Source organism: Tinamus guttatus, unplaced genomic scaffold, assembly GCF_059628265.1.
Source record: "Tinamus guttatus ecotype Peru unplaced genomic scaffold, ASM5962826v1 Tinamus_guttatus_pri_ptg000284l, whole genome shotgun sequence".
Classification (NCBI taxonomy): domain Eukaryota; kingdom Metazoa; phylum Chordata; class Aves; order Tinamiformes; family Tinamidae; genus Tinamus; species Tinamus guttatus.
This window is the reverse complement of record NW_028288818.1, coordinates 792,104-818,935: the sequence shown is the minus strand read 5'-3', so window position 1 is coordinate 818,935 and position 26,832 is coordinate 792,104. Positions and strand designations below refer to the sequence as shown.

Genomic DNA, 26,832 nt, shown 5'->3' with positions numbered 1-26,832 from the left:
GCGCACGTGAGTTGTCAGGATTCAGGTGCACAAGGTGCACATTAGCCTCTGCGTCAGAGAGCAGCCCCCACCACTGTGCCCGTCCTGGGCACAGCTCCCCTGACCCTCTTCCCACTAGTCCCCAAGTCAGGCAGCTGCAGGCAGCAGCTCCATTTCACACAAGTCCAGCACATGATGTGAGCTCTGCTTCCCATTGAGAAGCTGCAGCGCACTCAGCAATCACCTGGCCTCCTGCAAGTATTTGGGGTTAATTACGTCTTGAGCAGAAACAACAGTTTAAAATCCCCTCCCTTCCTTCCCCTCCTGTTTTATAAAGAGGATCAAAATGCAGAGGCAGTCCCCTAGGCTCAGCTCGCAGCGTGGAGCTAGAGGGTGTGCCAGAGGGAAGAGCCAGGACAGGAAGGAGGGAGGTGCCGCACTCATTTCAGGCTGTGACCTGGGAGAGTCAGGCTTCCTCCCCATGTCCCCTTCCCCACGGTCCAGCTGCACTGGGGCTGGGGCTGCTGCTTGCCTGGGAACAGCCCACCTGATGAGGTCTGTGTCTTGCCATCCTACAACTGGAGGTAACCAGTAAGGTGCCAAGGAGCAGGGACTGGTTTTGGAGGCAGGGCACGTTTGGCCTGCCTCTTGGTCATGGGAACGAAACACTCAGCTACTCCAAAGGCAGAGGCAGGTGTGGGGCCAGAAAGCATAACATGCCCCCGCTCCAGACACAATTGCTATAACAGCAGGGGATGCCATGAAGGCAGCTGGCATGTCTCCAGTGATTGAGGGTCCATGCAGGACAGGGGCTGACAAGAGAGCCCTTCAGGGACGTCCCTGAAGAGCAAAAGAAAGGGGAGAAAAAGAGTGAAGCTGCATCAGAAGAGGAATGCCGCAGGTGAGTTGGAGCCGTCTCCCCCTCCATCTGACCATGCTGTGCTGTGCCCCTCCTGCCCTGCTGCATCCCTGCCCCGCGGGGGCAGACATTGCGGGGGCTGCCGGAAGCAGGCGCTGGGAACGCTGGGGCCCAGGAATGCGCTGCGGCCCCACGGGACAGCTCTTCTGCTGCTTTCCCAGCTTCTCCAGCCCTTCCCAGCGCGTATTGGGGCAGCGGCACAGTTACGCCTCCGGACTGATGAGAAGCAGGAGGCAGCAGCATTGTAGGGCCTTGGCCTAAGCCCTCTCCAGCTCCGTGCTCCTCCAGTCCTGGGGCTCCCTGGAGTCAGAAAGGGTGGCTCTCCCAGCCCTGCTTTCTCTGACAGGGCTCTGAAAGCGGATGCACATGTTAGGCTGGAGAAGTGTGTTGTCAAAAACTTGTCCTTTTCTTGATCCCTTCCTTCTTCCCTTGGGCTGCAGAGAGCCAAGCCAAAGTGACGAACAGGAGCGCAGCTCTGCAGATCAACATGCTGAAAGAGCCCATGAATAAGGCCAGGAGGAGGCGGGGTGGGAACCAGCAAGGATACAGCCACCCTGTGGTTTGGATAGTGCCCTTTGGCTCCTGGCGTGCCCTGGATCGCTCTGTCAGGAGGCATGTTGTCCCCGTAGCTGCCACTGCTGTCTCTGGCTCTCAGCTCCCAGGAGGACCATGGCCTGGCAGGTGAGTGCTGACAGGAAAGTGCTCAAGCGGAGACTGTGGGACCTGGAGAAAGCACTGGATCAGGGATAGGAGAACAAGTAAGGCATACCTGAAGGTGAGCACAGGATTGCAAGGCGCAGGGGGACTGACACAGGGACCTCACACCATGGTGCCCTGGCTGCCGGGGGAAGCTCCCCTTGTCTTTCTTCTGTCTCTGACAGAGTTCCCCATTCCAAAACACATCCTTTCTGACCCCTCCTCCTCACTCCCACACTGCCAGTACACAAAGGCACAGGGGGTGGACTTGCTGCACCCCCGCTGTCTATCCTCCATGCAGACAGAGGAGACAGAGGCAGAGCCTTCCCTGCCTGCACGAGGCATCCGTTAGCCATTTCCTTTAGTGCTCAAGAAGGGGCTTAGAGCAGCAGAGGTGAAACCTCAGCCAGGGGTTTGCGGTCTTTGCCACATGCAAAGCTTCGTACAGGCTTTCACTCTCCCACGCTCACTCAACGGAAAGGTGAAGCTCTCCCTTTAGGGCTCCCTCCTGCCTCCCCGGTGCTGTCCCTCCCCTGCCGTACAGCAAGACCATGTACAGCAGTGCCTGAGGTGCGAGTCACAAGCGGACCCCTCAGAAGCAGTCTTCCATGGACCCCTGTTGGGATCCGAGCTTGGGATCTTCTCCTTTGCCCCATTGTTGTCCGCTAGCAAGGGCCCAGCTGTACCAGGAGCTGCAGAAGCAGACAGCATCCCAGAGCTGAAGCTTGGAAACAGAGTTGCAGAGCCTGCAGGAATGGCTTGCTAAGGCCGACTGCATGCCCCTTCCTTGCCTGTGGGCTGGGGCTCACCATGCAGCAGCAGGAGCCGGCGCCTATCCACTCACCATCCTCAGCATTTGTGCCCGTTCCCCCACAGCTGCCAGCCTCCAGGAGAAGCAGTGGCTGCAGAGCATGACTGACAGGGCACAGGCAGAGAACCATGAGACCATTGCCCAGGTGCAGGACAGACTCAGCGTGATGGAGTTGCAGTACAAGAGGATCCTCCACATGAGTGGGGATGAGGCTGCAGGTGGCTGCTGAGGGCAACACGGCAGCTTCTTTTCACTGCCACCTCTCCCTCCAGCATAGAGTGGGGATGAGGCTGCAGGTGGCTGCTGAGGGCAGCACGGCAGCTCCTTTTCACTGCCACCTCTCCCTCCAGCATAGTCTGGACTTTGTCCTAGCCACACTGCCAGAAGCCAGACAGCACTGGGAGGAGATGGGTACCACCATCGCCAGAGAGGACAAGGAGTGCCTGAAGGAGCTTGGTCTCAACCCCCTGCAGTTATAGCTTGCTGGGGACCTCCAGAGCAGGACAGGCTTGCCGGGACTCTGCCTCCCCCTGCCTTCAAACTTCCCCTATCCCTTGCTTGTCTTGTTCCCTTGCTCCTATGGGAGCTCCCCTGGCCAGAGGACAGACATGATGATTCTCAAAGGGCCTTGGGATGCACCACTGAGACGCAGATCTCTCCATAGCACTATCGGCAGAGAAGCGGTGAGGATTTGTCTTTTATTCACATCCCAAAAGGATGACACAGGAACAGTGTTGTGGTGGAGCAGGCATCCATCAGCCCAGGCCTTGCAGACAGGGCAAAGAGAATGGCTTCACTGAGGGACAGACTGCAGCCAAGAGACTGAGCACTAGGGGCCCATGCAAAGCCTGGGGGCTGCTTCTAGAGTCCAATGGCCTCTGCCCCTCACTTTCCCCTTTGCACGCTGTTCCTCAGACCAGCCCTTTGGCTGAGCAAAGCCCTAGGTGGCCCAGCACCTGGATTATGGCTTGGAGGGCAGTGCCTCAGCTCTCCCAGGAGGTTGCCGGAGCCTGGAGCTGGAGGAGAGTGAGGATTTAAGATTGCATCCATAAATACCTCTGGAGGCAGCTGGAGAGGCAAAGGCACAGGTGGTCGGGCTTCGATTACAAGAAGCCACTGTGGTAGTTAATAAAAACGTGGGCCCAGTCGTAGGCACTGGAGACGAATCTCTGGAAGATGTGATGGTGCAAATCCCAGCCACACTGAGCAGTGCTGGGCTCCCTGGGGAGCTGGGCCAGGGCACTGACGGGCTGGAGCTGGCCTGCATCAAGCCTCTGTGCAGGGAAACCTTCCTGGAGCCAGACTCAGCTCCAAACACTAAAATGCCTGGCGCAGCCTCCTCTGCTCCTCCAGGCGCTGGCTCTGCGGGGACAGAACAGGGACATGCGGGCAATCCGGCTGTGACATGCACCTGCCTGCCAGTCAGGCTTTGTTTGGGCAAGGGCAGCCCAGCTCCACGCAGTGATCGTGGCATGGGGATATGCCACAGCAGAAAGGGCAGAAGCGAGCTGCGAGCTGGAGCAGTGGCTGAGGTGTGAGCGGGTCTGGCAGAGCTGGACAAGCAGGATTACCTGTGCAATGTCTCTAGAGGCAGGAGAGGTCATGACCTGGGAGCTGGGACTCTCTGGTCCTACATCAATATGACAGAGCTCAGGAGACCTGTCAGGAGAGGGCAAGGAGGGAGTGCAGGAGCCCGAGGCAGGGTTGCTGTCCTCAAAGAACTGCAGTGGGGACAGCCCAATCTGCAAAAGCAAATGAGAGTTTAGTCCTGCATCTGCAGGCACCTTGCAGACCAACCCTGGAAGAGACCTTGCTGTGTGCAGGCTTGGAAACAAGACATCCATCCTGGCATCTCATCCTTCATCATAGCATGACATATGCCCAGACGTACCGAACGGTAGAACTTGTCACCAGCAGGGTCGATGACGAGCAGTGTGACCTGCTCCTCCTGGGCGCGAATCCTCATCACCGTCTCCTGGTGGTTCAGCCCCTCGATGCTCTCGCCGTTCACTGCCAGAAGACGGTCCCCTTCCTTCATGCCTGCTCTCTCGGCTGGCAGCCCAGCATCCACCTCCCACAGGAATTGGCCTGACATCATGGGGCACAGAGGAGAGAGAGGAGATGCTCATTGAGTTGGGGCATCCCGAAGCACTGAGGAGGACACGGACCCAAGTGTGGGCCATCCCAGCTCTTCCCAAACCTCACCTGTAGTCCCTGAGCTACAGTCCTCCTCCTTGAGCAGGAATCCGTAGCCATCTGGCCCCTTCACCATGTGCAGCTTCCGGACCTTGAAAGGGAGCCAAGAGGCATCCGCCAAGGCGGCTGTGACCCGCAGACCCCACAGGCGGTAAAACTGTTCCGCCGCACTCGATGCCACCAGCAGCGTCATCTTGCTGCCACTCCGCTTGAGCTGGGTGAGGAAGCAGTGCAGAGTGCTCAGCGCTGTCACCCATTCGCACCCTCCATCACCCTTCCCTTGTGCGCAGGCAGCACCCACCTTTCGGGCGAGCTGCGTGCGCGAGTAACTCCTCACGCTGTCGCCATTCAGCTCCAGGAGCCAGGAGCCCGAGGGCAGCCCCGCACGCTCGGCCGGCCCGTCGCGCCGCACTGACAGCTGGAAGGTGCCCTTTGTGCCTGCCCGGAGCAGATCGGCAGTGCAGGCGCTACCACAGCAGGGTCTCACTGCCCTGCCACCCCATCCCCTCTTTTACCTTCTGGCCCTGAGACGCTGAATCCGAAACCACTTTTGTCCCTTGTGATGTGGCAAAGCCGTGGGCGGATGTCAGCTGGCAGCATCTGGGACACGTCCCTGCCAAGTGCTTTCGCTGTTTCATAGGTATTGCTATCCAGCACTGCCAGGAGGACCTGATTCCCACTGGCCTTGATTTTCTGCACCACCTGCAAGGGGGCAGGTGGTGAACTGTCTCCTCCCAGCATTCCCCTGGAGGGACAGGCCACCCCAGGGGGCAGCACCACATGGGGACACTGTCCGTCCCCACATCCTGCAAGTTACCTTGCTGTGGTCCATGTGGTCCACGAAGTGGCCATTCACCTGAAGGAGCCGGTCCCCGTCCTGCAGCCCCTTGCGCTGCGCCAGCCCCCCCAACTCAACCTGCCGGATGATGTGTCCCCGACAGCCCAGCTCCTCGTGCAGACAGAAGCCAAAGGTCTCGCTGCTGTCCTTGCTCAGCAGGTAGAAGCGGGGCTCCCCCAGGCCCTTGCCATCTGTGTGGTGGGCACAGCCCATGAGCGGGGCCCTGCAGGCATCCTAACATGGTCTTCCCACCCCTGCCAGGGTTGGGGGTTCCCCCTTCTACCTTACACATTCACCTCCCTGCTGCTCCCTACCTTAAGGGACCCCAGACCCAAGCGATTCCCCTGGAGTACCCAGCTGTCCGCCCCCCTGTGCTGACACAGGAAACGCCCCAGAGACGTGGGTATTTACCCGTGTCCTCAGCCAGTGACAAGGCAGGGTTGTCGATCCCATCTTTGGGGTTAAACTCAAATTTTCTGAAATATTAAGAGGCAGGAGAGGCCATATCAGTGCGGCAGCATGCCCTTTCCCCCTGCCATCCCTGGTCCTGTTGCACTTCTGCGTCCCCTTCACTTCTGCGTCCCCTTCCTTGGTGAAAGCAGGCAAGGCACCTCCCTCCTGGAGCCTGCCTGCACCTCTCCTGGGCTAACAGCTCAGCAAAGGACCCTCTGAGGACAGGCAACTGGGGGCCCGCACCACCCCACAGCCCCTCAAGGTACCCACCACCCCAGCAAGCCCCTGACGCCAGGGAAACTCAGCACTTACAGGATGGACTTTGTGTCATCCTTGAGCCCTGCGGAGGGAAAGGAGAGATCAGGTCCCAAAAGCTCCAGGCTTGTTCCTTCACACACTAGGGAGGGGGCACAGGGGAATGTGGGGTCCACACAACCTTCCCTCTGCTCCTGGTTGGGAGAATTTCCTGGGACAGCCTTGCCTGGGCACAGCTCCACCCTTGGCCCTGCCAGCAGTGTCTTCTTATGTGTCAGAGCAGCAGGACACCCACTGCTCAGGTCCAACGGGCACCTGACACCCAGCCCAGCTGCTCCCGCAGCACTTGAACAAAGGGACCTCAGGCAGTGGTGTGCAGATGGAGACTAAGCCCATGAAGGGGTCACCAGGCTTTTGGGCTGGCAGCAAGGAGGGGCATCAGGCCGCTGAGAGATTCTGAGGTGGCACAGGAGGCTGTAGTCCAGAGGTGGGCACAGAGGTTTTCCCCTCCACATCTCCCTAAGAAACCTCTCCCCACCTCTTCCAGCCCAAGGACCCCATGAAGAGAGGTCCTTGCCACAGGACACATCTGCATTGTCCGGGATACTTGCTGCACCTTCCCACCACCTCCCTCTGCTCTGACGTTGCCTGGCCCCCAGGAGAAGCAGGGCCTGGAGACGTGTGTGTGGGGAAGGGTGTCCGGAGGACTAAGCACCACTGCCCCTCAGCCCCAGCACGTACCTTTCATTTGCTTCATGGCTGCAGGGACTGCAAGAGGGAGCAAGGTACAGGATGAAGTGGCAGAGAAGCCGGTGTCCCCGCCTCCTCCAAGACGCCCCAGGTTTAATGGTTAAACAGTTCTGACATCTCCCCTGCCTTCCCACTGCCAGCCTGTGCCCAGGTGGGTTTGGAGCAGCAGCTGCGAGGGTCTTGGGAACAGACCGCAAGTGTCCTGGCTTGCAGCTGCCCCCAGGGACAGCACCCTGCAGAGGAAAAGACCACTTCCATCTTGGCAGGGGCTGGAGCAGAAGTAGGGCGGCTGCCCAGGCCGAGTCCCGTGAGGCAGGGAAGCACCAGAGCCCTCCACGGCAGCCATGGGAGGGACGGTTGCACCCGCTCCTCCACATTCCTCCCCCGGGAAGGGCCTGGAGAGGAGGCTAAGTTTATGCACTAGCAGGTTAAGGAAAACAACAGGGGGCACTTTAATGCTACCAAAGATTTCACAAGCAAGGCAGAGTCCTGCCCCGTTCATGTCACGTGCCAGCCAGGGATCTCTCCAAGCCCAGAGCAAGTCCTATTTTCTCCTGGACTGGTCAGTGTGCAGTTCACCCACATTTCAGCCTTGCCCACAGCAAGGAACTGAGCCCCACATACCCAGCACCTTTAACAGCCTTGGTAGCACCTGATCACTGGGCATCTCCACCAGGATACAGGTGCAGATGCAGTGCTCCCAGGCATGCTCGAGGCTTCCCTCCTCAGCAGGGCAGTTCCCTCCCTGGTCAGGTAGGTAGATGGCTGGTTAGAGGCTCCCATGCTGGAGTTTCCCAAGCATCCTCTTGACCTCCGTCTCCACTCGCAGGAACTTGGCTTTTCTCCAGGGGTTGGCAGTCTGTCTCCGGCTGCTCTCCAGGTCCTGCAGGATGAGGGCAAGGTGCTGCCGAACTCGATCACGGTCCCAGAAAGGCAGGTTCTTGTGCACTATGCTCAGGATGTTGGACCAGTAGTCAGAGACATCAGTGCCCGCTGTAAGGAAGACCAGTGCCCTGATGCCGTCTTGATCCACGCGTAGTGTGTGAAGCTCCCGTTTGCCTTCTTCGCTGATGTCGTTAAAGTACAGGCTGCAGCATGGGAGAAAAAGGGCAGGGAAACTCTATGAGACTGGAGGGCAGCACCCAGCAGCAGAGAGGGACTCCTCATATCTGTTGCTAAGTGGAGGGAGGCTGGGTTGAACGTACTGCTTGTGGGAACGAGAGATGAGGAACTCACTGCACTGTGTTCAGCGTTGCGTGCTTTTTGGCCACCTCCACAAGCGCCAGGGCAGCCGTGTCCGTCAGAGAGTTGTAGCCCAGGTTGAGCTCCTGAAGGTGCTTGTTCTTGGCCAGATGTTCAGTGATGACCTCAACGCCCCGGTCCCCCAGCGATGTGTGCAGCAGGGACAGGCGGGTCAGCGAACGGTTGCCTGCCAGCGCCTCGGCCAGGAACTGTGCCCCCTGCTCACCCACAGGGTTGTTTGCCAGCCTGCAGACACACGAGCTCAGGGGAATGGCCAAGGCTGGGCACAAGGCCCAGATTCAGAGAACAAGGTAGGCAGCAGGGACGTTTTCATGGGAGAACAGAGGCAATGCTTCCCTTCCCTTTAGGTACTCACCGCAGGTTGCTCACCACACATTTGTCATGCAGGAGCAGGTCACGGATTTCCTTGCAGGCATCAGGACCCAGGCTGTTCAGCTGCAAACTGGTGCAGGGCAAGAGATGGGGATGGCAGGACCAAAAAAGCTGTTATACGTGAGGCTGGCACACCCACACCCTCCAATCACCCTGGCCTTCTCCTTCCCTTGCTGTCACCCTCCCACTTGGGAGCCCAGAGAAGTCCAGGCAAGATTTCTTCTCTCAAAAGCAGCACATGGCAACTGCACCCACGATCCCACCAGAGCTTGGGAGGCATCAGTCAGCAGTTTCACTGCCAGCAGGGCAGCAAAAAGGGACTTAGGGCCTGTGGGTGGCAAGCGATGGTCTGAGGAGATAGAGCAGGAACCTACCGAGCTCTCCAGAGCATCCAGAGGAAGGAAGCTCTGCACGACGCAGCTGTACAGATGAGTCCATCTCTGCAGAGCCTGGCCTGCCACCCCCTGGGCATTGGGAAGACTGCAGGTCCACAGATGGACTCCTATCGCTTTGCACCCACCCTTGGCTGCCTCTCTCCTGCCCAGAGACAGCAGAGCCTGCCACACAGCCATGCTGGGTGTTTTCTGGACATGGAGACACTTACAAGCAATGGGAGAGACCTGAGCTTGCCAGAGAAGCCAGTAGGCCAGTCTGAGGTGCCCAAAGTAGGAGAGAGTGGCCTCAGGATGTGTTGGGACTCCAAGTCCCAGCATGCAATGCCCAGCAACACTGCTTAAGGAACATTGCATATTGGAAGCTGTAGTCTGCACTGAGGATAAACAAGGCTGTGCAGGCTTTTCTGCTGCTTCTGCTGTGCTCCAACTCCTGGTGTTCCCCAAGACACAGAGATGAAGCCAAGCCCTGGTTTTTGAGTGTTGCCCAAGGGCAGGAGGAGCTTCTACTCACTGGAGAGCCTTGCACCGCAGCAGGACAGGGAAGAGGGTCCTCAGGCTGCTGGTATCAAGATTGCAGGAGGTCAGGTTCAGTTCCTCCACGTCATGGCACGTTGTACACATGACAGATGCCAGGAGAGAGCACTTTAGAGGGGTCATCTTGACGGATGAGAGGTTGACAGTCCGGAGAGAGCGGATGGCCTCAGATGTGAAGCGTTCGTTCTGGAACTCATGCAGGAAGAAAAGGTAGTCCATCAGTTCAGAAGGGGGCAGTCCTTTACGGCTGTTCCTGATGACTGTCTTCTTCATGGCCTTGGCAATTTCAAAGGCTGCCAAATTCTTGATGGAGCAGCCTAGCTGCTCCAGGATGGCACGGTTACGGCGGGACAGGATCCCACCCATGAAAATGGGGAAAAGTTCAAACACCTCATCGTCAGAGACCCACTCGTCAGGGTGGCGCATGGGGCCCTCCGTGCCCAAGATGCTGGAATTGATCTGATCCAAGACATCGTCATTGAAATAGTCCTCCTCTTTGAACATCTCCTCTGCCATGGTTCGGGCAATAGTGTCTCGGTCCTTGCCACTCAGCCGCGAGAAGTAGCGAGGGAAAATTTTGAGCAAGTTAAGAAGCACTGGCAGGAAGCGCAATGGCAGCACCTTGGAGATGATGTTCAGAACCACAACAATATCTTCACTTACCTTGCCAAAGATCTCTGACAACTCCTTCCCTACCCGCTGTGCCAGGGTCTTCTTCTCACCCAGAACTACATACAGGGCTGCCAGATATTCTTGCATAGCAGGAATGGTGAAGACAAAGGTGTGCTCTTTGCCTGGTTGCACACATGGTGTGAGGAAGAAGCGGAAGACATCACTGCGGAAAACCTCCAGGAGGTTGAGCTCACTTTCAGTCTTCATCTTTACCTCAAAGCATTGCTGCAGGTCCTCCTCCGAGAAGCAGGTCTTGCGGGACATCACCCCTTCGTGGGCCAGCTTGCCCACCGTCTTGGCCACATACTTCATCATGGAGATGTTGTTCGGATCAGTGCTATCCAGCACCTCCCCACTGAAGTTGAGCCTCAGAAAGCTAGTGTAGATACCAGTTAGGGTCTGACTGGGAGGTACCGTCTTGGTGAAGTAGAGGAAGTGCAGTGTTGTGCAGACTAGCCAGCAGTAAGAGGGCAGGAAGCAGGCGGCAGCAATTTGGTTGTGGCGCTCCAGGTTCCTCGACAACATCTCCACCAGGTTGTCTTGCTCACCCAATCCGCTCCCTGGGCTGTTACCACTGCCATCTTCTCCAGTGCAGTCAGGCTGGCTCAAGCGCATTTGGAAGTACAGCTTCTGGAGGTTGGTGTCGGAAAACCCACAGATCTCTGCATAGCGGCCCACGTACTTGCCTGGGATCCGTCGCACGGCTGATGGACGTGCGGTGACGATGATATTGGCCTGGAAGCAGAGGACATGATTAATTTGGAGGGGTACCTTTGAACTAACTTCAGCAGGATGCCAAGCCCACTACCCACATGCATATGGGAGCACAAGAATCAGTGCCTTTGGTTAAAGGTGCTGCTGACCACAGGCATTGGTTCAAACCTACCCCAGAAAGAGGGAACAAAAGAGCTTTCCTAATGCAGTGCTGTACATATATATAGTCTGGACAGCCCCAGCCAGGCAGATTCCCAGCTAATCTTTGTCTTTCCAGAATTGCCCACTGCCCCAAAGGCTCCACAGAGACAAACCAGCAACAGTGACATGAAGCCACCTTAGCAAGTCCCTCCAGGAAAGAAGGATGGCTATTCACCTTGCAGCCAAGCTGGGCTACAAGCAACTAGTCTGAGGGCAAGAGGCCATGTCTGCAATGCCCCAGGGCTCATGTCCAGTTTTTCTGGCACAAAGGAGCTGGAGGAAGACAGATACTGACCTCTGGCAGGAGGTATTTCCGCAGCAGGTTGACCACGATGGCAGTGGGAGGCACGGGCTCATTGGGATCACAGCATAGCTCTGTGCCAGCCAGACGAAAGTCTAAGTTGAGACGCTCTAGGCCATTGAGGATAAAAAGCATCCTGAGGTTGGAAGCGCCCAGCATTGGCACCACATCCCGGAGGTGCTGGTACTTCTTGATGATTAGACGTCGCAGGGAGATGGGACTGTGGCTCTGGGACAGATCCTCACAGGAGAAGGGGATGACCAGTTCAAAGTGGGGAAGGCGTCCATGGCACCAGTCCACCACCATCTTCTTGATGAGAGTGCTCTTCCCCGTGCCCACAGTACCAAACAGCACCACTGTCTTCACCTGCCGCCCGCAGGCATCCACGTCAAAGAGGTTCTGGAGGCTGATTACACGGCTGCAGGGTTGCTGGAGCTGGTGCTGGATGGTCAGGTCAGGTGAAGGCTTCAAAATCTCCTCCAGGGAGCTCTCCCGGATCACTGGGTCTACGTGGACTGCATCTAGCGAGAAGGAAGGGCCAAACTGCCTCTCCTCATTTGGCTGGTGGCTGAACCATGCAGACAAACTCTTCTGGTGCTTCTTGATGGCCTCTAGGAAGAGGAAGGGCCTTGGTGAGACAAGGGCTTCCCAGGGGCAGGGAAATGGGGAAGTTGCTTGCCCCAAGCCGCCTCAGTGAACTAGCTGCAGAAAGAAGGGCAGAACCCAGCAGTCCCAGCCCTTGTTGCTCATGCTTATGACCACACTGCTGAGAGCAACTTCTTTCCCCAACCTGCTGTGTAAGACATTCCATCCTCTTTAGGGCATTGTTGCAAATTTACCAGAAGAGGCCACGTTCCTCTGTGCACCTGGGACATGGCGGAGGGAGCTGGACTGAGCAGGGGGTTCCTGGGACCCTCCCTGGCGGTGAACATAGCTCCTGCAAGAAGAGGGAGAGTACTGTGAAGAGGGCAGGGGTGGCAGCTCCATGCCTTGCCCAAACGTGGGGTGGGCAGCCTGCAGGTCAAGTGTGAGCACCATGGGAGGCACTGAACACTGCCAGCTTACCATACCGTCAAATTCTACCCTGTGCTTCTCTTCTTCCTTCCCTTACACCAAGGGATAGTGCAGGGCTGCTGCATGACACGAAGAAGCAGCTCAGCAAGCTGTGCACTATGCCTTCCCAAGCGCAGTGCAGGAATGACACTACAGCAAGGCAGAGAATTTGGACTGAATTCAGAAGAGTTGAGCCTGGGTTATTTTCCAGATAGAAACAAAGCAGCAACTTTGACCAATGGGCTCGAAGCAGCTAGCCCCACCACCATGCCCCCAATTATCATAGAGGCCAAGTGGGCTCAGGTCAGGCCCCAGCTGTGTCGCACCGTACCTGGGGTGGGACGTGTGATCTGCACAGAGAGTCTTCCTGAGGAAGGAGCTGCTGGCAGTGCCTGGACAGAAGAAGTGCACACACCATAAGGGACGGCCTTGTCTGACCCACCAGAGCTTACACTGCCCAGCTTATGGACTTAGCATCTTACTTGGGCAAACCAGAGACCATAAAGGCATAGCCAACAGGGAGGGGAGAGATTTCCAGCAAGGAAAAGACTTCAGGAGGATGAGGCCAGATTCGGGGTCCCAGTCCCACAGCCACAGAGCAGGGCTCACCTGGCACCGATGCAGCAGTCAGGTATGCTCGCCTGGCCTCCCTCCGCTCTGTCAGGGATCCACGCAGTCGTGTCCAGCTGCTCCAGGGCAGGCGGCTCTGGCACTGCAAGGCCCAGGACATCTTCTGGCTGAAACAGAGGAGCATGCCATAAGCCACAGCAGGAGCCAGCCGGCTCTCTCCCCAGCCCAGCTCTGCAGCCCCAAGCCCTGAGAATCCAGGAGCTGGGCTTTAGAGAAAGGACACAGTGGTGAGGAGACAAGAAAAAGCGAAAAATAAAGGTGATTCTTTCCTAAGTAGCTGCAAGCATTCTGGATTCCTAATCCCAACAAGGCTCCTAGTGTACCCCCACTCCCCCAGGCTGCTCCAGCTACTGAGTGGTGCTGCCTCTCTGCAGCCTCCAGCAGTCCTTGCCATGTCCTTGGCAGCCATCTGAGCCACTTGCTGGGCCTGACAGGACGAGGCAGCTGCCAGTAGGCAGAGATGCTGAGCAGAGCCTCCTCCCATTTAAAGCAGCCAGGGAGGCTGGCAGCCGACGAGGTAACGAGCACTGGCTGTCTACAGGATGCCAAGGCACAGCTGGCTCCTTCCCTTGGGGCTGCACAAAGCTTGGCACCAGGTGAAAATTCCCAGGCAAAATGTCTGTCTCCAGCTGTGGCAGAAGGGGCTCTGCAGTTGCCTGGTGCAACCAGGGTTGCCCAGGAGCCAGCAGCAAGCAGTGCAGGGTTAAGAGCCCTCCTCCCTGGGGATGGGGTGCTGCAACACCCGGCCTGACCTGTGCAGTCAGGTCCTACAGAACAGGCTGTGCCTGTGCTGACTCAGTGCCCCAACCACAGCTCAGCAGGGTGATGCTCCAGGGGCGCAGGCTGCTTTCAACACCTTCAACATCCTGAGAAACTGAAAAATGGGATTAAAAAAAGGAGACAGAGACAAAAACTGCCTGCATTTGCTCCTGCCCCACCACCAGGAGAAGACAAGCACGTACCTCCCGCATCTTGGGCTTTATGCAGTCCCTTCTCCTGTGTTCCAGGAGAGGCAACCGAGGAACAGAGAAGGGCCCGGTGGAGCTAATCGAGAAGGTGGGTGCCGTTATCGGTGCCTTTTCAGTAAGCAAACCCTAGTGTACGGCAGGCCTGGACCCCAGGCCTTTCACAAGCGTGCTTTGCCACCCAGGGCACAGCAGGGAGCAGAAGGCCCCAGGACACCTGCCTGCTGCATCCCCCCCTCAGGGACCCCTGCATGCCAGTGCTCCCATGCTCCAGTTATGGCCAGCCCTCCTGCTGTCCACCGGGACTTGGGGGCCAGCGGATATGGGTGCCTCGAGCCCAGGGCATGGCAAGAGGTTGCAGCCAAGTGCCAGGCATTATTTTCAGCAGGATTCCTTGCCAGAAGCCCCGGGTGGCCAGTTCCCTTGCCACGTCTGCTCCCCCAGGTGCCGTGCTGAGGCAGTGGGGTACCGAGCCTGCCGGATGCCTGGGTAAGGGAGCCCAGGGTCTTTTACCTCACTGCTGCCGTTTCTGTCTCCGGGAAGAAGCTCCTCGCTCCGGCGCCTGTTTCGCAGCTGCAACTTCCTGCCACGGCGTCCCGCCCCGTGCCACGGCCGTGCTGGCTCGGTGCCGGAGCGGGGTGGGGAGAGCAGAGAGCTGCGGGCACCAGCACATCCCTGCATCTGGCACAGGCCCTGGCAAGGAAAAAGCGCTGCTGGCCTGTCCCTGCTCCAGAATTGGAGCCTGCAGAGTCCAGACCACCCTGGCTGGGCACATGCAGCACCTAGCACCAAGGTGGGTGTATAGAAACTACAACAGTCCCTGTGGGCAAAGAGCCCAAGGAAGCTGTGCTGAGAGCAGCACATACCTATTTATACAAATACACATATATGCACACATACCTTTTGCTGTTTGCAGATCTGCTCCTGCACCTTGCTGAGGAAATGCTGGGTGCAGAGGTGAAGACCTTGGCACATGAAGTGTTCAGCTGCAATGATGTCGGCATACAGGCATCCTCCTGGGCTCGGGCTGCCTCTCCAGACTTGCCCTCCCCATGCCACGTCCCGACATAGGCGCATGGGCCCGGCATAGCCAGGCGCACGTGTATATGTACTTGTACATGTGCACACACTCACACCCTCCAGCTGCTCAGTGATAGGAGACATCCAGGCACTACGGTATAAATATAAGTTTTATTGATGTGTGAAACCCAACAAGTACAGCTGGCATCTCAGAAACACCAAAATCAACCACAAGACATCTGCCTGCCCCACGACTCCTACGACACAACCTGCCGGCAAGCCAGGACCACTTACCTGCACACGGCACAGCCTGATAAGCAGGACACCCCTGGGACACCCCCGCCCAGCCTGACACGTATGCCCTATGCTGTACAAACTACTCTGCACGTATGGATAGAGTGGAGGCTGGAAACCCAATGCCCCAGCACGGCTCCAAGGTGGCTGAGAGCTACCAGGAGTTCCCACCATAGAGGGACGGGATAAATGGCATCCACACAAGGTGAGAACGAAACATTGTTTTATTGCCTGATTGGAGAGTGGGGTGAAACCCTGCTAGAAGCCCCATCCCCTCACTGCGCTGGCCCAGCCTCTTGCTCAGACAACCCCAAGCACCTGCAGCATGATAATGTGTTTGCTCTTCTTGTGCGTGTGACCAAGGAGGCCTGGCCATGCACGGAGGTGAGAGGCTGTGTTCCTGCCTGCAAGCCTGTGCGCCCATGCCTGCTTTCAGCACATGTGTAGCAGTGCCAGTTACGTCCATTTCTTTAGGCTGAGAAGTCAGAACAGTTTTCAGCAGGGTGAGGTTCATGGGCAGTTCTCGCAGCACGCAAGGAAGCAGGATGCTCCTTGAGTGCCAGAGGCTCAGGCTGAACCACATCCTCATCCATTAAAGTGCATTGCAGGGGAGGGAGGGGGCAGAGAAGGGTAGAGGAAGAATCCTGATCTCTATCACACTCTCCTCCTGGTTATCCAGACACACTCCCTGGTGGCACCCACACGCCCTTGCTCTGAAAAAGTGTATCCTTGACATGCTCGTGAGCTCAGTGTGAGGATAGGGAACTGAGCTCAGATGTGCTTAAGACAAGGCAACACCAAGCCTAGTCACATCCCACAAAACAGGCTAATGCCAAGGGTATCGCAGCACTATAGCTATCTCATTCCAGAAAGATGGTCCTCAAGAGACCCCCTGTCCCCCCTCAGTGCAAGTGTGCTTCAACCCTTTGCATACTTCTGTGCATTCCTCCATCTACGGGATTGTCTTCGCTGTGAGGGGACGGCCAACGGAGAGCCCCTTCCCAGCACCAGTGCGGCCTGCAAGCCAGCAGGAGCCCAGGCTCATCACTGTTAGGGAGGCTCATCCCCTTCCCCTGGGCACTTCGGGCCTCTCCTGCACACCATACATGTCTGTGGGGATTTTTTTTGCTCCATGACCCCAGTCATCCACCTTCAGGACACAGCTGTCCTCTGGCTGCATGCTTGCCCTGGGCCCCTACCCCACACAGGTGCATACCTGGTCCGCAGGGCTTGGCCACTGTGCCAGCCAGTCCTGGAGATCCTGCACAGCAGCCACATGGGCAGTCATTTGCCCCTAGTGGAGAGCTCAGATCCAGCTGCACATGCCCCCCGGGTGATCTTTCTCTGGCCACCCTCAGCACTGTCCCATGGAGTTTTCCCTGGGAGCTGGGAAAGCTGGCAAGTAGTGCATGCTGGCAGCCCTGCTCTGCTGCATGCACTACACACAGCTAGCCCCTCTAGTCCTGGTTCCTCCACTTCCCTGGAGGTAGCACGTGCTGGATACGGATAGCAGGAGAGGGATGCCCGGAGCAGGACCCACTGTCAGCCTCCTTCCATGAGAGCCCCCACTGCTGGGGACAAGACAGGTGGCAGGAGCTGTGCAGGACCGAGCCATCAGCACCTCATGCTGACCTGGTGTCCAGCCAGGAGGAAATCATCAGCCCAGCACTGCAGACCTCACGCTGGGCAAGGCTTAACTCGCTGCCCCCCTGAAGTAGGATAAAAGAATGGGCACTTGCCTCACAGCCCCACAGATGGACAGATGGAGATGGGCAACAGCCCACATCTCTACTGTCCCCCTCATCACCTGTCCCTCTGCACGTCTGATGGCAGAGTAGACCTGGAAGTGGCTTCCCCTTGGCCTGGCCCTGCCCCAAGGTAGCAGCTGTGTGCAGCACCCGGCCCTGGAGATGGCCACCCTTGAAATGATGTGACAGCAGAGCAGGGCAGCGAAGGAAGATCCAGGAATGTAGAGGCATCTGGGGAGGCATAGTAGAAAGTCAGTCAAGAGCCCCTGGGGAATATCCCTGTGCTCAGCGCAGGGAGGGCACCCGGGCATGTCCCACACTGGGACCTCCATGCAAGAGTGCCCCATGGACCTGGGTTCTTCACAGCAATTCAGTGCAGGCAGAGGAAAACCCAACTTTGCTGATGGTCCAGCATCAACACAACCACCTGTCTCCATGTATCTCCCATCAGATAGACTGCAACTGAGCAGAACGGTCCCAACGGCAGCCAGGAAGAGTAAAGAAGAGCCTCAAGAAAAGTGTTGTTCTCCATGAAGAAGTGAAATCTACTCTTCTTCCTGGTCCTTGTTCTGAAGTCCTCCCCTTCTCCAAGGGAGCTGGCTCTCACGTCTCACAGGCAACACTTGAGGCAGTGCCAGAGCAGCGCAGAGCTGCCTTTCCCAGTCCGGATGCTGCACAGAGCTGTGTTTCCAGGTCTGCAGTGACTCTATGCAGTCCCTTGCCCTCTCCATGCTTCTGGTGTTGCAACTTGTGCTGGAGAACCAGCAAGGTGCTAAAACGCCCTACCTCAGTAAGGGGCAGAGGCAACTTTGGGGGGGCCACCAGAGATGCTTGCCAAAGGGACTTCTTGTAGGCAGGGCAAAGCCTGTGCTGAGCAAGGGGCATCTTCCCAGTGCTGTTGGGAGAGCTGTGGTTGTGCAGGGAGGAGTGAGGTGATGCAGGGCATGAGGCCAGCCCCAAGGGCTTGGGGATAGTTCTGCTCCTGCAGGAGAGAGAGGGGCATTGCTAGCAGCTCATCACTGCTAGGGCATGGGACCTCTGAGCTCTCCACTGCGTGCTGGCTCCCATTCCCACACACTGGGAACCAGTGCAGTTAAAAAAAAAAAAAAAAAAAAAAAGAGAGAGAGAGAGAGAGAGAAAATAAACAAGAGGGTGAATTTCTGCAGGTAGAGAAAGAAAGGGAATGCTGCAGTTTCTGCGTCCGAAGGGGCAGGAAACAGCAAAAGCCTTGTGCAATGCGACCTGTTGCTCCTCAGGGCTATCCTCGACCCTGGCACACATGCTGCTATCCAGGGGCTCGCAGGTGGGCAGCTGTGAACTGCAGAGTCGTGCTTCGCAGGGGTTTCCTCCGGCTTTGGCCCCAAGTGCCCCCTTGCCTCTCCACCTCGCCCACGGCCTGGCTTTGCAGAGCCATTCCTCCCCTGGACTGTCCCTGCTGTCCTGAGGGGCTTGGTGGAGAGGGGAGGTGCTGGGCAGAGGTGACCAGAGGGGATCCAAGCTCCACAGGGTCTGTCAGTCCCAGGGGAGAGGGTGGCACATGCCAAGGCTGTACAAAACATGTGCGATGATGAGTGTGTGGAAAGGTTAAAACAGTTCCGAGATCTCAAAACCCTTCTCGACTGAGCCAGGCCTGGCTGGCACCTGCCAACACCTCCACCACCGGACCATGACCTGCCAGGAGTGCTGTGTCCGTCTGCAGATCGTCTCTCACAGCCGGCCAGGCCCGGGTACATCTTCGGGGCCCAGCAGCCCCTTTATCTCTCTGACTTGACTTTGTACCTGAGGACCAGGTAAGCCAGAAGCCGCAGGATAATGAAGAAGATGCCCAGGATGAGGAAGTCCAGGTAGAGCTTGGCCTCCTCCACATCCAGCTCCTGCAGGATCTTGATGGGTTTTTGGAAAGGGCAGAAGTCCTCGAGACACTCCAGGTCCTCACGCTCCATGGCGTAGATGGTGAGAATGACGCCCTCAAAGCCATACCTAGGGAGGAACGCACCACATGAGTTATCACGTGCCACCTCAATACCAAGTTGGACAGATCAGGATGCCCATCTCCTTCCCAGGCCCCACAGGAGCTGCTGGCCAGAGTGGAGGGTCCCACCTGACATAGGAGACGTAGGAGCTCCACTGCAGGTAGGTGGGGATGGTCTTGAAGCTGACAAAGAAGCCCGAGAAGAGCAGCACGGGGATGGCAGTGACGGGTCCCACGAAGGTGGCCACCTGGGGAATGGAGACCAGTGGGAGTCATGTCACCACAGAGAGGTGCACACAAGCGTGGCCACATGCAGCATTCACATGCCAGCCGTTCCTCACATTCCTCCTTGTTGTGAGACACCCAGCAATATCTCTGCCTCCACACAATTGTCCTCCCAGTCCCAGCAAAGCCAGGGTCTCATCCAAACCTGCAGGGAAGTGGAAGCTGCTCCAATGAGAAGCCCAAGGGACTGGGCCACCAGGGCTGTGGCAGTGGCCAGAGCAGAGAAGAGGAGGAAGCGCGTGGCCTCGGGAGGCTGGCCTGTCATCCAGTACACGATGCTACAGTATGCGATGGGGCAGATCACCTGGAGAGGGGTGGGGAAACAGACAGCTCAAGGGCCCATGCCCACACTCACCACCATCCCACCAGACTCTCTCTGGGTACGGAAGCCCTCAGGGATGCTCGAGTCCAACAAAAACTCACCTGGAAAGGCACATCCGCCATGGTCTTGGCCAAGTAATAGGCCTTCAGGCTGTACCAGTAATTCAGGTGCTCTCTCAGGAACACAGACATCTCCTGGGGGACTGCAGGGAGAAGGCCAGGAGCAGTTAGCAGCCCACAGTTCCCTGGCTCACACTGCTCTAGCCTTCACCTCCCCGTGCTCCAGTATCTGGTGGTCCCCCAGGCCCAGGACATCAAGAGACCAAAGTGCTTGGCCAGCAAAAAAAAAAATACACCAACAAACATGAGAACTTTCTGCATGGAAAAGTCAGCCTGGCTGGGGTGTTTTAGTTAAGCTTTTGAGGGGAGTGAAAGAGAAATGAAATGGTCAAACAAACTACTTCCCAGACAAATTGTCAGCAAAATAAGTAAATAAATAAATAAACAAACACAGCCATTCTATTTTGAGCCAGCAAGTGCACTATAGCCAGCTGTTAAGCAAAAGACGATACCTTCACAACTGGAATATATTTCCAGTGATCCAATCTGGAAATTTCCCTGTTTTCTATTTGATTATTTCCCCTCTCTTCTCCCATGTCCCCGCTTTTGTCCCAATTTGTCTAACTCCTCACTTTCCTGCAGCCATACTCAACCATGGAGCTTGACCACCTCCCTCTGCCCCAAGGGGTGGACTGTGATGCCAGGGGCAGCTAATTGCCTTTGAGTCAGAGAGGTCCTTACAGGTGAGGATGGTGGGCATCAGTGCAGCAAACATGAGGAAGAGCATGGAGAAGAAGAGAAACCCAGTGTTGTTGAAGACTTTGCCAGCATCGTTGCCGATGTGCAGGTAGAGCAGCCCTATGAGCACCCCAATGCAGATGTGGGACATGAACCGCAGGTGTGTCAGCACCTGCAGGCAGAGGGAGCACAGGACTCAGAACCAAGCATCACAGGGCTCAAAAGGAGGACTGCTGCTCCGACATGAGCCCCACTCTCTCCACTGTCCACGCCCCCATCTCTGCCTGCTCCTCAAACCCTGGCTCCTGTGCCCCAAGCGTCCCCTCTCCCTTGGCCACTGATCCTCCCCGGCCCTCACCGTGTCCCGCAGGATGCAGATAAACGTTCTCTTGAAGAGGATGCAGAACTGGGTCGTGGTGCTGGTGGCAAATGTGTGGCTCTCGATGTGGTCCACGTCCTGAAAGATCACAGGCAAGTCAATGGTATGGGTCAGGCTCACAACATAGGCTCTCAAATGTTCCCCGTTTCCAGGATATCCCTCAGGAGCACATCTGGTAAGGGCAGGCTCTGGGAGATGCCAGCACAGAGCCACAGGTCAATGCTGGTGGATACTGGCTGAACATCTTGCTTCCTCCACACCTGATGGGCCCCAGCACCCCAGGACACCTCTGCACTATGGGACAGGAGGCACCAGTATGTCCCCGTCTGGGTACCCTGGAATCTCCCACTCCCAAGACCACAGGAGACTCCTCTTCTCCCCGCTCACCCCCACACAGTGTGCTGGGCATGATGAGTCTGCCTTGTCAGGGCTGCTCTTCTTCTCAGCCATGGTGCACATGCCATTCTGGACGGCGCGGAACAAGACGGGGTTAAGATCTCCGTACTCTCCTGAGGCCACCTCAATAACTGCAGAGGAGGACAGGATCCCTGAGACATGCAGACCTTGTATCTCAGCCTCACTCCCTGCCAACCCCAGTACACTTTGGGTAGCCCGTAGGGCTGGATTTTGTGTTCAAATCTTGCCACCTCCTGCTCCCAACATAGTCCCAGCCAGGGCAAATGCACTCACTGAAGTCAGCAGGGTTGTGGTACGTGGGGCAGTAGAGGCCAAGACCCTTCAGGTAGGGGATGAGGTTGGTCACGACACCTTTGAAGATGCACTGACCCTGGCTCAGGATGTACAGCTGCAAGAGAGCAGTGGAACATGACAGACACGCCCCGCACCCCGCAGAGAGAGAACCCTGCTCCCCAGGCCAGAGCAAACCTTGTCAAACATCTCAAACAGCTTGGCACTGGGCTGATGGATTGTGCAGATGATGGTCCGTCCGCCTTGAGCCAGCGACCGCATCAGGGAAACTACCTGGAAGCAGGAGGCACTGTCCAGACCACTGCAGGACGGGTCAGAGGAGAAAGAGGCAGCAAGGAGAAAAAGGGAGAGATGAGAGGGTGAGAAGTATATCCTCGAAATGCCCTCAGCTGCCTCCCATTTGCTTCCCTTGCTAAATCAGCACTAGGCAGAGCAGCTGTCTCCCCTGGGCTGGTGGGCAGAGCCCCTTGCAGCCTCACCTGGTGGGCTCATCAAAGAACATGACCGGAGGGTTGTTCACCAGCTCCAGGGCGATAGCCAGGCGCTTGCGTTGGCCCCCAGACAGCGAGATGGTGCGGGTGTAGGCGCACTCTAGCAGCCCAAGAGCTGTCAGGATCTCGTTGACCTGCAAGACAGCCTTGTTCACTGGGGACTCACCCCTCCACAGCCTCTCCCCAGCCCTCTCATCATTGGGGACCCTTTGGGTCTCACCCACTGCCCCACAGAGCCCAGTTCTGGAAAGAGATGAGGGCTCTGGACCCATCTTTCCTCTGCCACATAGGAGGACTGTGGACTTACCAGCTCCTTCTTCACCTCCTGCTTCTCGCTCAGCTTCAAATTAGCAGAGACCTGTGTGGAGAGGATGGGCAGGGAGACATGCCTGTGACATGGAGGGGACAGAGATGACTGTACTATGGCCCCATCCCATATAAAAAGCTCAGGGTTGATGGTCACGGGTGGGAGAGCAGGAAAGACCTGTTACAGGGCTTGGATCCCGCTTCCCAAAACCCCTGGAAATGGCTGCTATCAGTGTGGGCCCAGTGCCTAGTGGACAACGTCCTGGGTGTCACACACTGAGCCCATGGGGCTGCCCATCTCCCAGGCTGCTCACCATCATTGCCTCCAGCACAGTGAGGTGTGGCAGGAGCATGTCATCCTGCATGATGTAGCAGGACATCTTGCGAAAGGTGCGCAGGTCCCGTGGCCGGCCATTCACCAGGATCTGGCCCTTCATGCCGGTCTCCCTGCAGGAAGAAGGCGCATGGAGATGTGTCTCAGGGCACCCAGCCCTGTAAACCCAGACCCGCTGGCCACAGGGCCCATCTCACCTGTATCCAGCCAGGATGTTCATGAGGGTGGACTTCCCAGCGCCTGAGGGCCCCATGATGCCAATGAGCTCCCGCTGACAGAACTTCCCTGACAGGCATTTCAGGAGAGTCTTGTACCCTGTAGGGAGAGAGCAGCGCAGGGTGCGCTCCTGGGTGGCACAAATGTCTGGATGTTGAGGGAGCAGCAGTGCCTGGGGAGCCACAGGCCCTCCTGGAGCCCAGAGCTGTCTCCATCCCCATAGTGGCTGTCATGTTCAGGTGGCCATACTCTCCCTGCTTGCTGCTCGTGACCGACACCACCGATTCCCAGCACAAGAGGCATGCCCTCAGTCATGGTGAGGACCACAGGGACCAGCAGGATGGCACGAAGCCCTCTGGGGCCATGAGCAGGCTGTGGCCATGATAGTAAGGCATGCCATCACCTCCCCAGTCCCTGGGGCAGTGGGGCATGGGACAGCCTGTGTCCCCAAGTCTGAGAGGTGCCTGGCCAGTGCCTTCATTGGCACTTGTGCTCTGACATCCAGCAGCAGCCACTGCTAATCAGACCTAGAATTATCTCTGCTTTAAATGCAGCTGATTAGCATTTCCTGGCAGCAGAAACATGATGTGCTGGCCTTGGGGAACAGGCACAGCCTGGGGCTCTCAGGAACTGCCCCCAAGATACAGCCCCAGCAGGGCAGCCACAGGATGCAGGGTGCCAGGGCCAAACCAAGCCATGGACTGGGTCTAGGCATTGCCCTGCCGTAAACGCGTCCACCCCATGCCCCGGGGTGGCAGCTGGCATTGGGAGAGGACAACACATCCATGCACTGCCTGGAGGACAGACGCTGCAAGGCCACAATGTCACCCTGTCGGGACAGCCCTTCTGCCCCTCCTGCCCCAGGATGGGTGTCTGGCACTACAAGCTTCTATTTCCCAGGCAGGAAGGCTCTCTGGGTAGGAGACCACCCGGCATGCCCAGGCACTCTGCAAGCCCCCTGGGCTTCCTGGTCTGATGAGAGCTGGGGGGAAGGCAGCAGGGGTGGTGGCTGAGCCCTGTGGCAGTGGGCAGGGGGCTGTGCATGTTGCACCCCAGCACAGCAGCGGTGCGAGCAGACCGAGCAGCCCCCTCTCTGGCGCGCGCCGGCACCACGCATGCCGCTCACGTCGGCGCCACTGCAGCTTGCGGAGCGGTTACTCGCGTTCATTGACTGCCAGTAACCTCTCGCGTCAGCAGTGCGCGGACAGCCCAGCCAGCTCCAGGAGCCAAAAGCCCTGAACGGGCTCCTCCACTCACACTGGGTGCTGAGGAGAGGGCCGTCCTACCCACAACATCCCTGATTCCACAGCTCCCCTCCAGCTCTGGCTGCCTGAGCCTTTCCCCTGCAGGGCAGCGGCCTTAACTGCCAGGTTCCAGCACTCCTGGATGCTGCAGAAAGGCACAAGCTGCCCTGTGTGTCTGCCACACACAGCCAGACCTCTTCTAGGGCCCTTGGGGCTGGTGCTGCCATTCTGCTGTGCCTCAGTTTCCCCAGAACAGCTGGGAAAAGGCAAGAGGCTCTGACAATGCCTGGCTGGCAGGACACCCCACGAGAAGCCCTGAGCGCTCCAGGCTGTCCGCTGTAGCCTCCACACCAGGGTCATACTCCTCTCGGCCTTCCTTCATGCTCCCCCTCTGCCTCACAGGGCTGCCTGATTGGCATCCCATTAGCCAAGAGAGCTAATTAAAGCAGCCTGCCACCCACCAGCTGCCATCTGCCTCCCCTTCCCGAGCTCTCGTCCGGAGCCATGCACAGGAAAGGGAACCGAGGCCCCGGCTGCTTGGGGAGCCACTGAAGAGGAAATCCTCTGCAAAGCACACGTAGTCTCCCTGCCGGGCTCTGTGCCAGGGCACCCCTCGGAGTCACATCGCACCCCAAGCAGCAGCGCTGGGCAGACACATCCACCCTGGCTCTCCCTGAACTGGGAAAGCTGCCCTGCCTCCCTGCTAGCTGCCCTGGCCGGCTGCCTGCTCGGGCTGTGCTCCGCATTCCTCTGGTGGGATGCAGCAGAGATGCGCAGCCCCGCAGACTGGCCATACTGTCCTAGGGCACCAAGGTGGTCAGAGGAGGGATGGATGCAGCACAGAGATGCAGGGGACCCAGGTGGGATGAGGGGTGCAGGGGAGCAACTCCTACCTCGCTTTCTCCACCAGGAGCCTTCGCGCACAGAGTAGGAGAGGTCGATGAACTCGATGTTGACAGCTGAGCGCTTGGGAAGGTGGGAAAACCTCTGGGCCTCCGTGATGTGGTTCTCCACCTTCTTCAGATGGGTGGTGAGGAGAGGGGCATCCGGGGGGCTGGCATGGCACACTGTGTCCTCCAGCGCAATGGAGACGCATGTGGGATCCATGCCCTTCTCTGCCATGGTGCTGCTCTGTGGAAAACATGGAAACAGATTCACAGAGACCCTTCTCTCAGGGATGGGGACTGCAGGGATAGGGGCTGATACACAGCAAGTTCTCTCATCCTCATCCCTGCTGGCTTCAGACCTTTCACCTCCTTGTGAAACATCACCCAGTTGTGGTCCAGCACCCACAGCTGGATGGAGGGATGGATGTGGCCTCACTCCCCCAGCTCTCCTGCAGCCAAGCCTCACAAAGAGGCTCATGTCGAGGAGCAGCTCATCAGCCCCATGGTCAGTCACTCATGTGGCTCTAGCAATGATGCTGGTGGGGTGATGAACAGGCCCCCCTGCTGCCACACTCCTCAGAGCTGGCTGCACTGTGGTTAAGCTCTCCCCAGCCCCACTAGTCTCAAGGGTTTCTCTGCGATGCAAGGGCCGATGCTGAGCCAAGCAGGGTGGGAAGCACACTGCTCCCTGACTCACTGCGGCACCACAGCCTGGAGGACTGGGGGTCCCCACCATGCTAGCACCCAGAGCCTGAGCTATCCCCGAGCACGCTGGCCTGCATCCATCTGGGGCGGGGGTCCTAATGCTTTGCTAACCTACATTTTGCTGAGGCGCAGGCTCCAGCGTGCTACTTGCTGCAGCGCACACACCATCCCCTGAAACGGGAGGCTGGCCTCGCGAGGAGCTGCGCTGAGATCTTCCCGGCCCTCTCCCTGCTGCAGACAGATCCTTTTCAGGCCTGGAAGCAAGCCAGCCCCAGCCCTGGGGAGGAAGGGGGGGAATGCAGATCCCCCTCCCCAGCAGCTGCAGGGCTTGGGGACCCCCTTGTGACAAGCACTGAGCTGTGGCACCAGTCCCAGGGCAGGGCGGGGGGCTGCGGGAGGCACAAAGCGCCCTCAGGCTCACCTTGACTCTTTCAGCTAGGCTTTACAAGGACTGCTAAATCCTCCAAGCCGCTCTCCCTGGCTTAACCCACCCCCAAGGCAAGGGCTGGGCAAGGCAGCTTTACCAAGGATGTTCTTCCTTGATCCCAGCTCCTTGCTGGCCCCCCTCCACCCTCACCAGCCCAAATGCTGTAGCCTTGCTCAGCCCCCTCAATCCCACCCTTCTCCCCCATCCTCCCTGGCAGCATCACCTCCCATGCCCAAATCCACAGAAGGTTTCTCCAGGGAAAAGGGGAGCCGGGCTGGGCAGACTGGTTCTCACCTTGCGGGACGCAGACACAATGGCTTGGCTCCTCTCTTGTCTGGCAGCGGCCGTGCCTCGATGCAGCTCCTGCCGCAAGCCTTGCTGCTGCTCCTGCTGCCTTCAGTCCCAGAGATTCAGCAGTGCCTGGGTGCAACGCCCTCAGCCTCTCCTCTGCAGACAAAGAGGCGATGCCCGCCTCAGATGCTCAGGGACAGCGTTAGATGCCCTGGCCAAGCACACACCAGGCATGGAGCAGCGGAGCCAGAAGTCAGCCAGGTCACCGCCGGCAGTCCGTCCTCAGCCCTAGCTCGTGGCACGGCTGCAGCAGCCCCCTGGCTGGGCTCTGCCCCTGCTAATCCCCGGCTGGGGTCTCCTCCCCATTCCTCTGCAGAGCGGAGAAGGGCTGGGGCGGCAGGGAGGGGGC

The 26,832-nt window shown here is 57.9% G+C and overlaps 3 protein-coding genes across 3 annotated transcripts; all 3 read right to left on the bottom strand.

Moving 5' to 3' along the window:
* Positions 1-3,676: 3,676 nt before the first annotated feature.
* On the bottom strand, positions 3,677-6,943 carry NHERF4 (NHERF family PDZ scaffold protein 4). The gene is made up of 10 exons (XM_088527383.1): positions 6,889-6,943; positions 6,205-6,232; positions 5,851-5,915; positions 5,419-5,630; positions 5,117-5,303; positions 4,903-5,039; positions 4,611-4,815; positions 4,297-4,493; positions 3,977-4,147; positions 3,677-3,767 (listed from the first exon to the last, which is right to left on the bottom strand). Exons 1-10 carry the CDS (start codon positions 6,902-6,904, stop codon positions 3,723-3,725), a joined length of 1,263 nt encoding a protein of 420 aa, XP_088383509.1. The 5' UTR covers positions 6,905-6,943; the 3' UTR covers positions 3,677-3,722.
* Positions 6,944-7,325: 382 nt separating this feature from the next.
* On the bottom strand, positions 7,326-13,490 carry NLRX1 (NLR family member X1). Its single transcript, XM_088527381.1, has 9 exons — positions 13,384-13,490; positions 13,012-13,139; positions 12,734-12,794; positions 12,189-12,286; positions 11,344-11,960; positions 9,439-10,868; positions 8,516-8,602; positions 8,134-8,385; positions 7,326-7,985 (listed from the first exon to the last, which is right to left on the bottom strand). Exons 2-9 carry the CDS (start codon positions 13,130-13,132, stop codon positions 7,667-7,669), a joined length of 2,985 nt encoding a protein of 994 aa, XP_088383507.1. The 5' UTR covers positions 13,133-13,139; positions 13,384-13,490; the 3' UTR covers positions 7,326-7,666.
* Positions 13,491-18,559: 5,069 nt separating this feature from the next.
* Positions 18,560-26,650, bottom strand: ABCG4 (ATP binding cassette subfamily G member 4). The gene is made up of 15 exons (XM_010219430.2): positions 26,427-26,650; positions 25,007-25,244; positions 22,851-22,968; positions 22,634-22,766; positions 22,321-22,371; positions 22,002-22,147; positions 21,700-21,823; positions 21,505-21,619; positions 21,202-21,341; positions 20,794-20,892; positions 20,439-20,607; positions 19,740-19,840; positions 19,462-19,620; positions 19,161-19,279; positions 18,560-19,039 (listed from the first exon to the last, which is right to left on the bottom strand). The coding sequence occupies exons 2-15, from the start codon at positions 25,233-25,235 to the stop codon at positions 18,814-18,816; spliced, it is 1,929 nt and encodes a 642-aa protein (XP_010217732.1). The 5' UTR covers positions 25,236-25,244; positions 26,427-26,650; the 3' UTR covers positions 18,560-18,813.
* Positions 26,651-26,832: the final 182 nt, after the last annotated feature.